A 19,901-nucleotide genomic window follows, 5' to 3' on the forward strand; every position below is an offset into this window, starting at 1 on the left:
GTTTACATAAAATATTCTTAATATGACATGAGTTTTCCCCAGAACCTAGGGAGAAAAATCTCTCCAGCACTACAAAGAATTAAGCATTTCTAGTACTAAAACCCACTGCAAAAGACACTTACAGAAAAATAAAGTTACTTGGTATAAATGTAGCAGAGACACCGTACACATTTCAGGGCCAGATTTACAGTTGATCACATCATAACCTTTCCTCATAGCAACCTTTGCTAGAAGTAGTTACCGAGAAAAGACAGCAGTGTCTATGTTTTGTCTTCTGAACAAAAGAGAGCATGCTGGAGCAGGTGGGTGAGTTAAGAATTGAGCTATTAGTTCAACAGTGCAGGCTGTAAGAGGCCAGATGGTCCAACTACCTCCCTGCCCTCCCTCTTGGCTTTACTCCTGCCAGAGCTCTCACCAGCAAATCTTCTTTAGGGGGAGTGAGTTCTAAGCAGTGAGGACATAAGCCAGTCCAGGCCACTCAGCCTCAGAGCCAAGGATAGGTCTCTGACCATAGACTGTGATCTATATAAAAATATTTATGTAGATAGATATAACGGTTGAGAATATAGGAAAATAACAGTACAAGTCCCATGGTCCTGTGTTAAATATGATCAATGTTCTTACATCCTTATTTCTGTGATGCAGCAAAAGATGTGGAAACAATCCAGAGTGAAAACATTTGGAAAGTTTTTGTGCTTGTTTCAAATACTGAATTTGCTACAATGTCACATTTCTATGGTATTTATACATCTATGTCCTCCTAAAATTATCAATATCTTATTCAAGAGAAATGTAAAATTGTTTCCTTTCAATGTGATTGCTTAATTGCTTCCCATGTTTATAGCCACTTCTAAAGGTTCTACAAAGATGATGAGTTTCTGAGTATTTAGGAAAATGACCTGCCTGGCAGGTGCTAATTATTCTCTTTTAGAAAAGAAGTTTTAAATAGTTGCACAGATTTCATATTTAAAATGTAAAATTTAGCTATCGAATCCACAGCCATGAATATTACAGAGTCTCCAAAGTCATCATCTGAACAAACTAATTGCAGTACATTTCAAATATTTTGAAGGTAAACATTCAGTTTATTAAATGCTATGAACTTTCAAAGACATTTTCCAACCTGGACAGTACTTAATTAATTTGAATGTATTCAGTTAATTGGAAGAGATGCTTTTTTTGTACAGCAATAGAAATTTAATTGACTCCAAATTAAAAAAAAAAAAATGTATATATATATACATATATATATGTTTGTTTTGTACTATAGTTCCCTCATCCCACTTGTGTTGCAGAATGACTCTAAGAGCAGAACCATAATGTTCTGGAGGACTGTGCGAGCAAGGCAGGGGGTGGCCCCCACAGGTGGCTGGAGACCGGACCTGGGAGGAGAATGTGGAGGAAGCTGTGGGGGCTAACCAATACTGTTGTGCCAAGAAGGAGTGGCTGAATACCACTCCTATATATGTGTGAACTGCGTCACAAATAAAGTAGAAGTTGCTTATCACCCATATTGGGTTGGCCTGTCTGCTTCTCCTCGCCGCTTACAAATGGCGCCCGAACAGTGACGCGGACTACAGGGCCCTGGTCGCTGGGGACCCGGATTACAGGGCCCCGACTAGCGGGGACCCGGATTACAGGGCCCCGACTAGCGGGGACCCGGGATACAGGGCTCCGGTTAGCGGGGACCCGGATACAGGGCCCCGGTCGACGGGGACCCGGGATGCAGGGCCCCGGTCGACGGGGACCCGGGATACAGGGCCCCGACTAGTGGGGACCCGGGATACAGGGCCCCGACTAGCGGGGACCCAGATACAGGGCCCCGGTCAACGGGGACCCGGGATACAGGGCCCCGACTAGTGGGGACCCAGGATACAGGGCCCCGTTTACAGGGCCCCGGCCGACGGGGACCCGGATACAGGGCCCCGGCCGACGGGGACCCAGGATGCAGGGCCCCGACTAGCAGGGACCCGGGATACAGGGCCCCGACTAGTGGGGACCTGGATACAGGGCCCCGACTAGTGGGGACCTGGATACAGGGCCCCAGTCGACGGGGACCCAGGATACAGGCCCCCGACTAGCGGGGACCCGGGATACAGGGCCCCGGTCGACGGGGACCCGGAACGGCGAGTGAGCGGCACCGGCAGCAGCGGCCAGGAAGCGCGGGCAATGCTGCTGCGGTGGCGTGACGGACCCGGGTGCTGCGACTAACTGAAAGGAATCCGCCGCTGGGGTATACCAGACACTGCTGCGTCGGGAGGCCGATCCGGAGACCGAGGTTACAGGACGACCCAGAAGAAGACGATCCGGAAAAGGCTGGCCATGAAAATGGACCGAGAGGTAGCCCTGGACTTATTACAGTGCTTTTTATAAAAGCGGGGAACTGAGCCCTGAACTTATTACAGTGCTTTTTAGAAAAGCGGGGACTTAAGCCTGAAACTCTAAAGCAGCTAGCGGGTCTGGTGGCTCTAGGGGAAGCTAAGGGATTTTTTTTTTGCAGATCCTAATACAATATTTGAGGAGAGTGAGTGACGAAAGTTTGGTGATGAACTATTTGACTCAGTGCTTAATGATTATAAAAAGGCAACAAAACTCGGTAAACCACGGAGGGAAGTAATGAACTGTATAAAAAGATACAAGGCAGAAAATAAAACTGCCGCGGTAGCAACGGAGAAACTAGGAACAGACGTCCCCGGTCGCTTGAAACCGGGGGAAGATTACAACTCGTTCCCCCCCCCCCCAACTCGCGGGAGCACAGGGTTTCCCACCCCCCCTTCCTTTTCTCCCCCTCCATCAGAAGGTGCCGCGGAGGAGGTGCAACCCCCTGCTCCCCCACCACCCCAGTTCCGAAAGTAGGGACTTTGAAAAGGACAGAGAAAGTATATTAGAAGGTATACGCATGATAAATGTCGAGAAATCCGAAAGAAAAAGGGCGGTGGCTCGGCGCCGGATCGATTGCGGCGCCACTGTGAAGCACGCAGTAGAAAATAGGGATCATGCGCGAGTGGGAGATTTAAAGGAACCGCGAGCCTCTCCAACCCACTATGCCTTAGAGTGAAAAAATTTTTAACTCAGTCACGGAGGAGCCAGGTCTGCAGATGGCTACATACCGAAAGAGAGACATCTGATAAGAAAGACACAGCTGCGAGCAACGGAGACCCCGAGTTCGGCCCAGGATCAGCCCCCGAATCCCCTGAATCCGAGCCAGATTTATATCCTCTGCTTCCAGACCCTGACTCTTCATCTCCCGGGTCGGTCTGCTCAGACTTACTGGCCCTGGAGACGCTCAGTTGTAACAATGGGTAACCAAATATGTGATCATTACTGGGGAATTTTCTGCAATGGGCATCTTTGCATATCCTGTGTTTACTACACAGCAGGGGGCTAAAGAGTGGGAAGCTCTTGATCTCAAAATAGTTAAGGAGGCCTGACAAACAGTGACCACGTATGTGTTAAAATCCTCTTATACTCAAGCTGTATATGTTATGATTTTTTCTTGCAATTGACAGGGAGAGCCCATACAGTTTCTCTGTGATACTCATGTATTAGAAGTTGGTAAATATAAGTATGTCCAGGTTTCTATCAACCCTTGGAGACCTCTGTCGATACTGCCGGCCACTTCTTCCAGCACAGGCTGGCCACCTGTGTCGGAATGAGTGTGCATTTTGGTCAGTATAAAAGCCCAAGCCTCATACGATGTGGGGGAGGCAGAGCCTCTGCGGGGATGCCCGCTAAGGTTGAGCCTGCCACCTCACACTGCAATGATGCTTCTCGGAGCTGGTTTGCTGTTAGTCTCCACAGGGTCCTTGTGCCACGTTCTGTACATGGAACTGTAGTGGGAATAATGATGGCTTTTGCAGGGATTAAAAAAAAAAAAAAAAAAGAGGGGGGAGAGAGAGAGTAATGATGTTACATTTAACTTTAACCTGTCTAACCTGTCTACTTCTCAAGAACTGAAGAACTGATAACCTGGGTGAGGGGGTATATTTGTGTCCTCCTGCCTACAGGTCCATGGTGACTGCCTGCAAAGTTTGTCAAGCCTTGCCATGAGCTCACAGATGAATGGATAAACCTGATGCCTCAGCTACAGGAGCTGAGCGTGATTACCCCAAGCAGAATGAGATAGAGGAAGAGAAAGAACAAATAACTGCAAAACATCACTTGGGGACAACTGAAAAGTAACATCCTGAATATGTGTGCTTGTAAAGTAGCTATATTAGAGGTTGTGATTTTGTGTATAAAACCACCTGTATTTACTAGCTAGTTGCTAATAAGAAACTGCACCTTGTATTGTATAGATTTGTCACTTGTAAAAGAGATGTTAGAGTATGGAAATTTGCAGTAGCTGCTAGAAAATGCTAAGGCAAAAGCTAGAAAAAATTTAATACAATGGTAGTGTTATAAAGCAGGTAATGGAACAAATTAAGAGGGGGGAATTCCACTGGTAAGAAATTTCTTTGGCTAGTCCTTCACTGCCATCAGCATCTTCAACATGCTGCTGCACCCTGTAATAGTTACTCTGCTAATGTAAATGTGTGTGTGCCTTGCTGTAGTAGCAACTTGTTACTGGATAAAACAAAAGGGGCGAGATGTGGAGACAGTGTTCTCACAGGAGAATGCATAATTGGTACATAAACTTTGAACAGTCCTGAAAGATACAGCAAGGCCATGAGAGGCCCGAAGAAGCTTAAGCAAGCAAGATAAGAGGCTGGAATTCACCAAGTTAATGAGAACTGTGGACTGTTGGCAAGCTTTCAAGGTTGAGTTCTCACACCTGTGTTTAACCAATTATATGTTAGTCAGTAAGAGTCTTCAAAACATGTATCCAATCATAATATGCCAAATCACTGTAAGTGCTTCAGCCGGGGCCTTGGCTCAACTAAGCAGACTGGGTTGCTGAGTTGCTAAGCAGACAATTCTACATCGAAGGCAATTTCTGATTTGTTTTAATGTTGACTCTGTGAGACATGCAACACTGCAGAACCTTTTGTTGTTGGAACAGGGACATGGATGTGAAGAGTTTGATGGAATGTGTTGTATGAGTTTCTCTGATTATGCTAATTCGATGCACGCACAGCTGAGAACCCTGGCTCAGCTTACCCAGCAATAGTAAATGAGCTGTATTCTAAGAATAATTAGATGGTTGTTTTCACGGGGCATTACAGGTTGAGTCAAACACTGTTTAAAAGTATTGCACTTATGTATCATTGATTAGGTTAATCATCGTAGCTATTAGACTTGTTTATAGTTGTGTGATAAAACAGGTGAACAGAATAACCCATAATGCCTTGCTTGCACAAAGAAAAAGGGGGGAATTGTTGCAGAATGACTCTAAGAGCAGAACCATAATGTTCTGGAGGACTGTGCAAGCAAGGCAGGGGGTGGCCCCCACAGGTGGCCGGAGACCAGACCTGGGAGGAGAATGTGGAGGAAGCTGTGGGGGGCTAACCAATACTGTTGTGCCAAGAAGGAGTGGCTGAATACCACTCCTATATATGTGTGAACTGCGTCACAAATAAACTAGAAGTTGCTTATCACCCATATTGGGTTGGCCTGTTTGCTTCTCCTCGCCGCTTACACACTTGCACAGGTATTTTCACACTAGCACATAAACTATTTTGAATTCCTTTAGATTTATCTGTTTTGGGGGTTTATGACAACTGGCCAAACCAGAAAACACAGGCTTGGCATCCCTACAAATGTGCATGTTACCTTACAGCCCCTTCAGTGATGCTACTTGGTGGGGGTGTGGGTAGGAGGGCTAGGAGGAGAGCAGAGCTGCCCATCCCAAGAGCTGCTGCCCCTTGCATCCTGAGCAGACTGCCTCTCTGCTACCCCCAGTACATGAGAGGTGGGTGATGTGCCAAAAGATACTGGGGAACACTGTGTCAGGCGCAGATATGGGATTGGATGCCCTCTTGTTCAAGGGTGGCAGTGATAGCTGAAAGACTGGAGAACTCACACAACCATCAGCTCCATCCAGAAGCTGAAGGCTGCAAACACGAACACCCGCCAGCATTGGCATTGCCTATCCACAGGGCAGAGAGGGTCATGTGGATGGGAGGAGATGGTGGAACCAAGACAGTCCCTCTAGCAGGTGTGTCTGGAGTCCTGCAGTCCCATCCACCAGCCACCCAACAAAATGAAAGAAAGAAAGGCTGAGTGTTGGAAGTTAAAATCTGTCACTGCAGCCTGGGGATACCAAAATGTTGGCAGGAGGTGGGAGTCAGCTGCAGCCCATGCTGCATAGGAGGAGTGCCCACTCTCCTTTAACCCCTGCATCCCTTTGGGCTGCAGCTGAAGGACAAAGTCTCTTGCAGCAGAGTCTACAGGGCCAGCACAGCCTCTCACATTGTGGGGTTTTGCATACGGACAATTACTTCTAGTTTGAAATTTCTGAAAAGGAATCAAATTGTCCTGTTATTTTTAACTTCTGAGAGAAAGTCTATTCTGGAAAAGTTTGGATTTTCATCTTCATTTTTACCTATTTCTTTCATTTTTTTTCCCAACTTGCTGCCCTTTCTTTAGAGCCCTCCATTGTTTTGCTTCTTTCTTCACTTCGCCATTGACAAGGAAATCCTCCACACCATCACCACAAAAAAGAAAACTGGTATTCTTAGTCCATATCAAAAAGTCTATTCTTCATTGCAATCTTTGTCTCCAAAATATAACTCTGTTCTGCCTGATTGTCATACTAAGAGATAGCACGGCAGAAAAAAGTGGATTATATTCTGTTTATTTTGCTGTCTGGGATAAGAGAAGGTTTAAAACTAAGTCAACATTTGTACTTAATTTTAGTAGCCAAACAGCTTTCAGTACATACCTTTTTTCTCAGCTCCCGCTTTGAAACAATAATCACATTTGGAGGATCCCCAACAGCTGTGGCAGCCCCTCCAATGTTTGTGAAGATTACTTCTGCAATCAGGACATGCCTAGGATCAAGATTAAGTACCTCACAGAGCCTGTAGTATAAAGAGAATGAAATTAACCTCTCATCCTAAGACTAAAGTACATTAAACATTTAAATTATAAATTATATAAAATTACAATTAAATAAATTATAAAATTTATAAAATACAGTAATTTCACTGAAAATTTGCAGGATTTTAAACATAATATCTACACGTGTATATGTTGTTAAAACTTGAATTGTGCTACATTATATGTGCTACAATAATTATAGTAATGTAAATGCAAAAAATCTAGATTTTTTTTACATTTATAACTCAATAATTAAAAAAGCAATTCATTAAAAATAACTATTAAGAAAGTTGGAGTGCACAGAAAGTAGCATTTCAAATTTTCAGCACCATACAGCTTTTTAAACCATGATCCCCAGACTACACTGACCTATGGAAAACTATTCTGGGCAACCACAGGCTCTGCACTCAGCATCAGTTATTAGCTTTCTTGTGCGAAGCAGGGGTAGGGGATTGCACAGGCTCCCTGTTAACCTTGAATCATGTATTAAAGACCTCAGCTTTCAGCCTAGGTTTATCTGATTTATTCCATATCCTGGGCTGCATCAAAAGGAGCGTGACCAGCAGGTCGAAGGAGGTGATCCTGCCCCTCTACTCTGTTCTTGTGAGACCTCACTTGGAGTATTGTGTGCAGTTTTGGTGTCCTCAACATAAAAAGGACATGGAACTGTTGGAACAAGTCCAGGGAAGGGCCATGAGGATGATCAGGGAACTGGAGCACCTCCCGTATGAAGACAGGCTGAGGAAGTTGGGGCTGTTCAGCCTGGAGAAGAGAAGGCTGTGTGGAGACCTCATAGCAGCCTTCCAGTATCTGAAGGGGGCCTATAGGGATGCTGGGGAGGGACTCTTCATTAGAGACTGTAGTGACAGGACAAGGGGTAATGGGTTAAAACTTAAACAGGGGAAGTTTAGGTTGGATATAAGGGGGAAATTCTTTCCTGTTAGGGTGGTGAGGCACTGGAATGGGCTTCCCAGGGAACTTGTGAATGCTCCATCCCTGGCAGTGTTCAAGGCCAGGTTGGACGAGGCCTTGGGTGATATGGTTTAGTGTGAGGTGTCCCTGCCCATGGCAGCGGGGTTGGAACTAGATAATCTTAAGGTCCTTTCCAACCCTAACTATTCTATGATTATATGATTCTATTTTTCCCCTTCTCTAAAGCTTGATCATGAGTACTTCTGTTTGTCATGCAACAAGAGTAGAAAATACAGATTCCTCATTATTAAAAAAAAAATTCAAAATGTTTTTAGCTGTTTAGAAATATTTAAAGCTTCTTTAGTTAGATGCTTCTTCTGTAAGAAAAAGTAAAATGCTCATTACATAAGAAGCATCTAAAAGTGCCGAAGCAAATACTGCAATTGACTCAGTAACCTCATGATCCATTTAAAATCAGAGCTCACTTACACACAGTAATCTTCACACAGATTACTTCAAGTCACACAAATTACATTTATGCAGGGATCCACACAATCCTCTCAATTGTGAAGTACATGTTTCGCTATAAACTGGCTATAAAGTATAAAAAAACATTTAAAATCTGAGCTCACTTACACACAGTAATCTTCACACAGATTACTTCAAGTCACACAAATTACATTTATGCAGGGATCCACACAATCCTCTCAATTGTGAAGTACATGTTTGGCTATAAACTTGGGCCATGGTATTAAAGGCTGAAAGTTAAGGTCACACTTAAGCACTTTGGAATAAGGGATGACTGCTTTCCTGCTCATAGCTCATCAGAATGTTGCTCCAGTGTGTAAAGATGGAGGCCACGCTTGAATTATTGCCCCCTCTACCTCATACAGGATGTGGGGAAGTGTAGGCAGCAAGAATGCTTTCTCAGGATTGCTTTCACTGTAGTGCTGTCACACATTCCCCTGAAGGAAGAGTGGAGCTTCACTGTTCAGTCTAAGTCTGTATTATTAAAACCTATATTTTAAAGAGAAGTGTATATTGCAGAAAAGCTCAACTTGCTACTCTGCTGTGACTCAACTCCACACTCCACACTAAGCCCCTCACTCAACTAAGCCCCTCACAGCTGGTCTGTCATTCTACCCTGGTGGGATGGGGAATAGAACCCAAAGAGTAAAAGTCAGAAAACTTCTGTGTTGAGATAAAGACAGTTAACAAGTAAAGCAAAAGCCCTTCATGCAAGAAAAGCAAACCAAGGAATTCATTCACCACTTGCCATGGGCAGGCAGGTGTTCAGCCATCTACAGGAAAGCAGGGCTACATCACCCTTAGCAGTTACTTGGGAAGACAAACACCATCACTCCAAACATCTCCCCTTCCTTCTTATTTCCCCAACTGTATGTGCTGAGCATGATGCCATATGTTATGGGATATTCCTAGGGTCAGTTGGAGTCAGCTGTCCTGGCTGAGACCCCTCTCAGCATCTTGTACACACCCAGCCTACTCACTGGTGGGGTGAGGAGCAGAAAAGGCCTTGGCTCTGTGTAGGCACTGCTCAGCAGTAATGAAATCATCAGTGTTATCAACACTGTTTCCAGCACAAATCCAAAATATAGCCCTATGCCAGCTGCTGTGAAGAAAATTAACTCTACCCCAGCCAAAGCCAGAACATCACTTAGGCTGTCAACAGAGTCAATTTAAAACTCAGAAAAAACTGTCAGATGACACATACATCAGCACGTAGACTCTCCAGAAAAAAAAACACACAACTATGCAAAAATACACTATTTCTCCAAAAGCATAAAATTATGCAGTTAAAGAGTACTTTGTAGTACAACTGGACCAATTGCATGAGTTGTGGCATAAGACCATAGTTGTAGTTGTAATTCTAACTTCATCACTCCTTGATTTCTGAATGTTTCAAAATACAACCTTAACTTTTTTTAATGACTCTTTTTGATGAACTTAGTGATAGCTTGAAGAACCTCTGACATATGCCAAGAAATGCCAAGCCCAAAGTATAAAATAATCAGAACGTGTTAGCTATAGAGCAGGATCAAACTTCTGTTTAATTACCCTGGTTGTATAATTCCCCATGTGAAAAACTATCAGCCTTTTCTAGCTCCAAATAACAAAGTATCTTGAAAATAAACTACAGGCAAAAAGGGGTAGTTAATTTTTTTTTATCATCATCTCACTACAAAATGCAGAGTGGAACAAGTATTATGTTTTATGCCTTATCTATGGAAATAAAAATCCTTATATTAATAGAGTCAGTAGGATTTTCTGAAAGCTTTATCTCCATGGCAATGACAGCACAGTGCAACACAGTGAAGCTGTAGACAAGGACTGAAGACAATGGCAGTAAGATAAAAACAAAATAAAAAATTACCTCCAGCATGAAGCTTTTAGAAATGGGCAATTAGTTGGTTTTACTAGGCAAGATAAAATTTTGTTCTGGTTTTGAGAGTGACTCAAATAAAAATGCTACCCACATAGAGTTTCCCCTTCTTTAGTGTTACAAACTTATTTAGTATAAAACTAAAGTATTTGGGGTACATTTAGTATAAAACTCTAGTACTTAAAGGGTGGCTACAAAGACTCTCACTTCACAAGGAACCACACGGAGAAGACAAGGGGCAACAAGTACAAGTTGCACTAGGAGAGATTTCCTTTTAATATAAGAAAAAAAAAGATCATGGTAAGAACAAATAACCACTAGAACAACCTCCCCAGGGATGTGGTGGATTCTCTATCACTGGAGGCTTTCAAGTCGTGATTGAAGAGAACGCTAGATAATCTCAGCTAGGCTTCCTTTCCCATGAAATGTTGGACCAAATGGTCTTTTGAGGTCCCTTCCAACCTGGGCTATTCTTTGATCCTTTGAAAATGGAATAAATGCTACAGTAGCAATGCCTGTGAACAGAATTCTTTCATGATGCATTGACATCTGGATTTCAATCTATTCCAAATTATAGTTAATTCAAAATATTCTGCAACATAGCTAAAGAAACCTTGGTGTTTAATAGTTCCAGTGTTGCTTTACTGCTAGAGGTGAAATTATTATCTGCAGTTAGGCAAAGTGATCTCTTTAAAATATAATCAGACAGAAGAAAAATGGGGTTTTCATTCACCAGCTGTTTCCCAATCTAAAATATATTCTACTTGCAAAATTGGTTTTTACTGTTTTATGCTACGTTTTAAAGTGGGAGCATATCTTAATAAAATTTTGTGTACTTTAATGTGATAATGACTGCAAGCATTACATCAATAATTTTAAAAACACAACAGGTGCTTCCAAAACTGAACTGGATTAACCAGATTTGCCTGGCCAGACACAGATTAAATTCAGGTTAAACAATAATTTATAATCACATATTGATTTAATCTAGTTGCAAATCATATGATACTAATTTACAGAAATCTGAATTAATTAAATTCACCGTTCTCTATGAAAAGTTCCTGTCCTGGGTTCAGCAGTAGCAGTCATTTTTCTCCTTCTTAGTAGCTGGTGCAGTGCTGTGGTTTTGACTTTCAGCCTGGGAACAACGCTGATAACAGCGATGTTTTTAGTTGCGGCTCAGTAACGTTTACTCTGACCAAGGACTTTGTGAGTCTCATGCTCTGCCAGGACACCTGACCCAAACTAGCCAAGGAGGTGTTCCATACCACAGCATGTCATGCCCACTATATAAACTGGGGGCAGTTACCCTTAAGGGCTAGATCACTGCTCAGTTGGGCTGGGTATCAGTCAGCGGGTGGTGAGTGGCTGTATTCTCTTCCCTTGTTATTTCCCTTCTCATTATTATTATTGGCGGTAGCAGCAGTGGTTTGTGTTATATCTTAGTTACTGGACTATTTTTATCTCAACCCGTGGGAGTTACATTCTTTTGATTCTCCTCCCCATCCCTCCGGGAGTTGGGGGGAGGAAGTGGGGGGAGTGGTTCTGAGTTACCGACTAGGCTTAAAGCATGACAGTTCCAAATATTGAATCTCAAATTGTGGAATTAACCACTGCTGTGCCAGTGTCATGATCACCAGTAGGAAGAAATTTCAGCCTCATATTTCAAAATAAATCTGTTGGTTGATTTTTTTAATTTATTTGTGCCCAGTATTAGAAGGGATAATGACTTCATTAAAACATAAATTAGTATCTAAAATTGTATATAGATATGAGCCAGCAAAGGACAAGGCAGTTTTAATTAAATAATTCTCTCTGCTTACAGGAAAGAAAAGAAGAAATTCTCTAGTCGGGAGCATTTGATGCAATATGCTATTGCAGTTCAGATATGAAGACAAACCAGAATAGTTAGCTGCCAAGACAGAGTAACAGGCTTCAGATATGCACTCTCTATGAACTCAAAGAGAAAACACAACCCATCCCTTTGAAAATGTTAGCTCTTCACTCTACTACAATAGGAGTATTTGAAGTTTTGATTTCCATTTAAAAGATAAAAAAAAAGTCCAAACAGGCTTTTTTGCACACATGTCTGCTACTGATTGCTAGCTATAAAAGACCAAGTCCAAAACCATAACGATAAAGTACCTTATGGTTACTGGAGTAAAGAGCAGCATAGTGGTAACGTTGTCCAAAAATGCAGAAAGAATTGCAGCAATGAGACACAGAAATGTAATCATGGCCCACACCCTGCCTCTAGAGAATCGATAAGCCTAATAAGACAAACAAACAGACAAACAAAACAAAAATGAAAGGGATTAGATCACTCCATCCTAGCTTTTTAAAAAATGATAGATAAAATAATTTCACCAAAGATGAGGCAAGAGCTCAGAGCATTAGTACTCCATGCACCTCCAACAGCACCCTCTCCAATATTAATTAATTTAGCGAGAAAACATTTCATGGAAGAAATTGGAAGCAAATATTTTCATCATGCACAGGAAGAGACAAGTCTGAAGAAACACCATGCCAGGCATGAAGGGGGCTGTGGCAGGAGCAGGGCTTAGCCATCCTCTTCTGCCTACACCCCCAGGTCGACTAATGTGGTTGAGACCTCCAATCTCCTCCACACGCTGGGACACCTTCTCCATCCTCAGAGCAGGATGGCCAGGGCTACACAGTGTGAGCATCTATGTAGCCAGGGGTTGTGTCCACCTATGTTTTGTTTAGGGATTCTATGCTCAAAGCAGTCCTCCTTGTGATTTTTATTTTCTTTCTTTCCACCCTTCTCAAGAAAATTGAGCTTTGCAGTAGGTGAAGTGGTCCCTCATCGTGGGTAATACTTGTTTTACAACCAATCCATCAGAATTGCCATTTTAATGTAATCTCTGGTTCTGCTACTGTGCAAAACTCTGTGGCCATTTTTCATGTGTGATCATACAGCTTATGATAGCTCCCATATTTTCTCTCCCCCTCTGTCAGGCATTAATACAGATTGCAGTTGCAGTGGAACTGCAGCCCTGGGGTAGTCCTGGGGAATAATTCAGCTTTTATATTGCCCATATGCTTGTGTAGCATAGGGAGGCCTTTACCTTTCTCTTGTAGAAACAGAATTGCCTTCAAGGCTTCCTTTCATCCCTAAGAGATTTCTCAAAATTATAAGTTGACCACAGTGATTTCTAACGTGATAAGTAGACACTGCCCAAAGAAAGGTTCTTCAAAGATAGTGCTTAGCAACACAGCTGAATAAGTATTAACTTGATTAATCCAGTAGTAATTTAAGAGTACAAAAACAAGCCCACCTTTACTGCACAGTAGTCAAAGAAGCCAGTCTCTGAAAATATGGCCACCAAAACCATCTACCAAAATATGAGGGAAAAGATAATAACTTTCAATGGAATTATTACACAAAAACAAAGCAATGTAGTTTGTGAACCTGATGAAAGTCCTTCTTATCTGAGACACTTCTGAGAAGCTAATTACTGTCTTATTAGGATTTCCAGTACAGCTGCCAGATATCTCTTGTCAATGGTGAAATTTAGTTCTCAACATAAGCAGTCTGTAAATGTCATACTAGTCTGGTTGAATTTTAGTTGTAATAATTAATTAGGCACCATACCTTAAATACTCAATGTATCTCCCTTCTGTCATTAAGAAAAGCCAGTAAGTGTCTGCTTTCTGCAGTAACGCTATACAGAGAGCAGAAGACAGCAGCTCCAAGAAATACTTGCATTTTCCCACATTTCTGAGAAGATTCCTGTCCTTCCATCTTTGTTACCAACAGATTTTATTTTTTTTTCCTTTTCTGTGAGGAAGGCAGGGAGCAGTGTCAGGAAATAAATAAACTTCAGAATGAAAACAGATAATTGTAATTTTGTCTCTTTATATTGTATATTTTGTGTTAGAGTTTAATAGCACTTGGAGAAATCTTTTTACCATAAATAGCTCTGAGCAAAGTGTTTAAAATAATATATGATTATCATCTGACCAGATATTTTTCCTCCATTTCTAGTTTGCTTTTTCTGTGGCTCCAAACATAGCACTAAGACAAAGAAAACAACTTTTCCACCAGACTGTGCTTGGGGAAGGTTTTGAGTAAACAAAATTAACCAGATAAATGACAGTGATAATACTTGGCATTTAAACAGGTCTTTCCATTTATAGACCTCAAGGATGGTTTTAGTATGTTAAACACAATTTTACACATTTTGAAAAAAATGGAAAGGGATCAACATTTTCAAAAGGCTGCTTCAGAAGTCTGATCATCCTCCTTTTGGATAAATCCCTCAAGGCCCAGACTTTCATCATACCATTTCTCAGTAAAATACAATTAACAAAATGTTTAAGAGGGAAACATCTCTGTATTGAATGTGATTAACTCAACACATTCAGAGCAAAAGATATGCTTTAGTCACCATTCCAAACAGCAGTGCCAGTGTCTCATAGTCAATCCACTCCACCACTTTGACGATACTTGGCCTCTGCAATCAAAAAATACAAGTACCAGAGAATGCCAGAAAACACCTGATTTTTTATTCGCTATGAAATTTAAACTCCACTTAATTAATGAACCATTTAAATAAGCTAAGATGGAAATTGATGTGTTCCTACAAGGTACACAAAAAGGACTCTTTATCATTACCATTATTATTATTATTATTACTAATTCAAAGTACTGCTGGGATCCTAAGTGGGTCATTATCAAAAGCCTACATTAGGCTATAGGTTTATCTAGTTGTTCCTTATGCAACATTGCAGACATAAAAGATAGCTGAATTATATAGTGCACCCTAGTTTCCTTTTTTGTAAGAGAACACAACTATACCACTTCACCTGTGAACAAACTGGAAAGAAATTAGGGGAATATAGCAATGATGTGGTGACCAGTTATGAGAAAATAAAACAAAGAAAAACAATCAAAGGTTTCATTAAATAGCTACTAAGAATAAGCCGGGGGGGGGGGGGGGGTGTTGGGTGGTGGGGGGAAGTTTGGGGAAAGAGTGAACAGGGAAGGACTGGAAGGTGTAAGCATGAGGTGTAATTATTTAGCGTAGTATAAGGCAATGTATTTCCATTTAGGTGTGCTTGGTAACCTAACATTACTGAAAATAACAGCATTACAGTAACTCAGCATTAAGATGAAAACAGTTGTACTCGGTCTCCTGCAAATCAGAACAAAATACCACCAACTGACCTTTTTCCTATTCTTCTTGTCTATACTCAAGGCTGACTTCTTTCCCTCAAGATGTTTCCCCATTCCAATATCTGCCTTACCATCTCTTTCTCTTGAAAAACTCTGCTCTGTCACATGCCCAGTCATAACAGGGCAAACACAGCAATTTATGATAACATACCCAGAAGCAATGTGAGCACTTACAGTCTGACAACTTACCTCCCCAACAGTAGCTAAGGCAGCTAAAGCTGCCAAAGATCCAAGCATCGCGGCAAGGGTCCTGTGGACAATCTGCAACAAAGGGTGAGAATTCACCAGAGACTCTAATAAACATCTCCTTACTATTAAAAAGGAGGAGGGAAAATAATAAACAAAAATCATGTAGTTGATGATTTTCTTGGTTTATTTGGAGTTTTTTTATTCATTCCACCCCATTCTCATTCAAAAAGCCCTGACTACAGAATGGCCGATTGGTTTGCCTTCCTGTAGGATGTTATTGAAAAAAAAAAAAAAAGAAGCCATGCTTGTGCAAAACCCTTGCTAGGAAGTCTCAGATCTGATCTCAGGGCAGAGAAGAGACTTCAAAACCAGTTTCTTATATTTGACAATGAGTGGCCCGAGAAGGTAAGCAATTCGCCTTCATTAACTTATTGATCAAAAAGCCTAGTCCTGTTGGCTTTCCTTCACAGCTCATGGAAAGAAGACAGGAATTGTTCACCTCATTCTTTATAGATTCTTGTTCATCTCCAATGTCTATAAAGTAATTCCCAAGCAAATAGCTCAGATCTGGAACAGATGCATCCTATGCATACAGAAACATACTAGACTGTGAGATTCCAAGTCCAGTTCTGGGCACAGACAGATCTGTCAAGCCTGTACATTTGCTTTATGTCTCTCTCCCACAGTTTTCTTCCTTCAGAAAGTGTTTCTTTACATCAGCATTTTCTCTACAAAGTGTTTTGACTCCAAGAATAAAATCTACTGGACACCTTTGCCACAGCCGCCTCAGTTCCTCAAAAGCTGCTTTCACCAGTGTATAACCAAGCCTTGAACAATGCTTCTCCTCTATCTATCTATAATGTTTCTCAAGCATACAAGCAGTGCATCTGAAAATAGCATCCAAACCCCTAAACACAACACAGACATTCATTTAATACTGAAGCAATTACTACATTATATGGACATTTGTCCACGTCTATGTATCTAATGAATAAATTGTACTTAAAATTCTAAAAGAGAAAGTATAAAAGCAAGCATGCCCTGAAAATGTGCTTTGTCCTCCAAGTGCTCATTTATAGTTATTTAATTGACTATGACTGGAAGATCACAGATTGTGTAAAATAACTCAGTTAAAGTAAGAATGTAATTAATGAAAATCACACTACAAAAGACTGTATCTAATGAACAGCATTTCCTACTAATGGGTTTAAATATTATTCAGACACAAGAATTATTTCTCAGAAAGAAATAAGGCAGTCTAAAAATATTGCACTGGTTGATAATTTCGTAAAAATATTTTGCTGATAAGAAACAGTAGGATGTGGGCCATTAAAGGCCTTCCTGCTTGCCTGTAAAGGAAAAGAAAACAGAAAAGATTTGGCTTTGTTTCTTTTCTTTGAACATAGATTTTTTCACAGTAATGGTAAACAGCCAAGCAATTTACCAAATTACTAGAAAAATAAATACAGAAATCATTGATGTAGGAGTCAAAAGAAAAATCTGTCTCATTCTCATATGTTTTTCTTCAAAATGGACTGCAGAATAACCTATTTGTAGTAACAAAGCAGGAGATCAGAACAAGGATTATATGTCCTAATGACCTAAAAGTAAATAGCACACCTTACAGCTCCCACCAGCTCCCATAGAAATGCATGTGATATGTCACTGTTTCATCTTTGATTTCCAGTTTCAGAGGATTCATATGAACACATACATATGGCCCTTCTAATTCTGCAAAGTGGGGGAGCATTTGATAGTTCTTGTGACTGATGACAGGTTGCAGCAATCATACCTTACAGTTCTTTCCAATAAAAGACATGAAGCAGAGGTCTTGGTTACAGAGGGGGATCAGCTTCTTACCAGGGCAAAGCATGCTCAAGGATAAGGTACTGGGGGCCAAACTCAGCTGTTCGGGGGCTGAAGGCTTTCTTCTCATCTAATCACCGTACATGTTACCTCTTTTGCAGTTCTCAGAAAGACACCGTGTTTTTTACCAAGATTTGACTGGCATTAATTTTTTTACATATTTTCACATAAGCATTTCTCCCATCGCTCTTGTGTACTTAGCTGCATGCATTGTACTGACTGTGCTTTCAGCTCCAAGAGTTTCCTGTCACCTATGGGTGAAATTTGCACTAATTTCTGCAGCAAGATGGGGAAAAAATTCTGTTCAAACGGAGTTATTCTGACAGTTCCTTCGTCCTGGTGATATTTCAAGAAGGATGTACAAAAGTATATCCTGAAGAATGAACACAGATTATTCAGGTGCAAAGCTCTGTTACAAAAAACTTGTAATATGTACACCTCTTCATTCGAGCAAACTATTAAGTAGAAGTTCTATGGTAACATAAAGCCTAGAAAGCACACTTACAGAAACTCCAAGACATGTAAATATGTAAAAGCTGAGATTTGGGGAGGTTTAGGAATGAATGGATTACTCTTTAATTTTTTCACTACAAAGCAAACTCAAAAAAGTATATATATATTTGCAAAGTCATTTTAAAAAAGCTTACAAATGGAGAAATGAAGAGATGCAGCCTAGAAGCTGTGACACTTTTTGAACCACACTTCCACCTACTACACATTTGGAGGGCATTATATTAACTAAAATTTCATTATTATTATTATTATTTTGGAAAATAGTACAAATTTGATACAAACCTTTTGAAGCCTGGCAGGAGGATGAGTATCATTTGAGGATGAATCTCAGAGTGTACCCATAAGCAAAGGTACAAAAAAGCTCAGAAATAAATTAAGACAGAGATTTAACCCCAGGAAAGCTGAGAGATCTGGTGAAGTTCTGAATCTAAAATACGTTTGGAAAGATTAAGTGAGAAATAATAGGTGTTCGTCAGATTCTTATTGTCCTTGAGAAATTTCTGTATTCTCTAGTAAGCAAAGACAGTCACACTGAACCCCAATTTATAGCATTTCTCTTTCAAATATGAATTGCCTATAAGATCACAAATTTGGGTTGACTGCATCAGCCTGACTAGGTTGACTTCTCATGTACTATCTAGGAATGGAAGCAGAAGGAAATGGTGGGCCAAAAGTTACTTCAAACACAAAGGTGAACAAATCCCAATAAAAGACTCAGTGCAACATGTACTCATCAAAGACACTGACATAGTCAATATCTCTTGCATCTTGGTATCTACATTTTCCTCTCTATTTCATCTCTTCTTTTCAAAATGCATCTCCCAACACTAATAAACTCTTCCCTGGGCCACTGTTCAGCGACATGGTACTCATTCCTTTGACAAAAGCCATCACTAAAATTCTTTCCATCAGGCATACTTCAAAACAACCCTTCTGCCCAATCTTCCACATTCTCTACAACTTGCCTCTTACCTGCATTTTTGTTTCTACTCTCTTGCATGTGAATACCTCCTTACATGTTCCCATCCTCTGTGGCCTTTATTCTATAAAAGCCACATCTCAAAGTGACCTCTTATTTCATCTTATTTCTTCCATCACACCACTGTGAATCCTCACGTTTCAATGATTTAGTCAGTTTTAATGTAATGTAATGTAAAATGCACTTACTATAAAAGTCTCTTGCCTCATTTCCCAGAAAGTTTTCTTAAAAAAAAAAAAAAAAAGCCAAAAAAAACAAGCAAAGGCCATTTAGACGCGAAAGAGAGGACAAGGAAGACACAAAGATTTTAGTCTATCAGTTTGCAAAATGGAACTCCCCACCTCCCAACCCAAGTACAAGCCTTATAATTTCTTCACAGAAGGGTCATTTTCACCATTAACAGCATCTTTATATTTGTCTGACAATTGCCTAGCAATGCTGACTTAATGAAACAGCAAGGGATGGTGTTTGCCTTCTATAAAGGGACAGTTATCTCAATACAAGCTGGTAGTGAACATAATGCAGCCCAGATTTCACTCTTCACATTGCATGACTCTGTTATAGAGCTCACTGATTCAGGATATCACTAGGCTGACAGCTGAAGAGATTTCAGAAGGGAAATGTATATTTACAGAATTATATAGAAGTTACAAAAACACCCAAAGCTGCAACAACAGAGGCTCTCAAAGACACCAACAGTGCAGGTGTGGCAACAGCAACATCATAGGGTCATGCTATAGGGTCAGCTCAGAATGGGCAAAGATTGAGAAAAATTTTTATAGTTATTTCGTTTCATAATTATCTATAGAAAGTTTGTCTTATGAATCCTTACTGCATGATAAAACACAGTGTGCTGGATG

At 40.9% G+C, this 19,901-nt stretch overlaps 1 protein-coding gene across 1 annotated transcript in view; it reads right to left on the reverse strand.

Moving 5' to 3' along the window:
* OCA2 (OCA2 melanosomal transmembrane protein) overlaps window positions 1-19,901 on the reverse strand; it is a 198,625-nt gene that overhangs the window by 93,200 nt on the left and 85,524 nt on the right. Inside the window, exons 10-14 of the mRNA XM_062628602.1 lie at window positions 15,684-15,755; window positions 14,707-14,772; window positions 13,594-13,650; window positions 12,440-12,564; window positions 6,824-6,962 (exon numbers count right to left, since the gene is read on the reverse strand). Coding sequence (XP_062484586.1) covers window positions 6,824-6,962; window positions 12,440-12,564; window positions 13,594-13,650; window positions 14,707-14,772; window positions 15,684-15,755 — 459 coding nt within the window. The remainder of the gene's footprint in view (window positions 1-6,823; window positions 6,963-12,439; window positions 12,565-13,593; window positions 13,651-14,706; window positions 14,773-15,683; window positions 15,756-19,901) is intronic.

Source organism: Pezoporus occidentalis, unplaced genomic scaffold, assembly GCF_034315485.1.
Source record: "Pezoporus occidentalis ecotype Australia unplaced genomic scaffold, CSIRO_AGI_Poc_V1 ctg32, whole genome shotgun sequence".
NCBI lineage: Eukaryota > Metazoa > Chordata > Aves > Psittaciformes > Psittacidae > Pezoporus > Pezoporus occidentalis.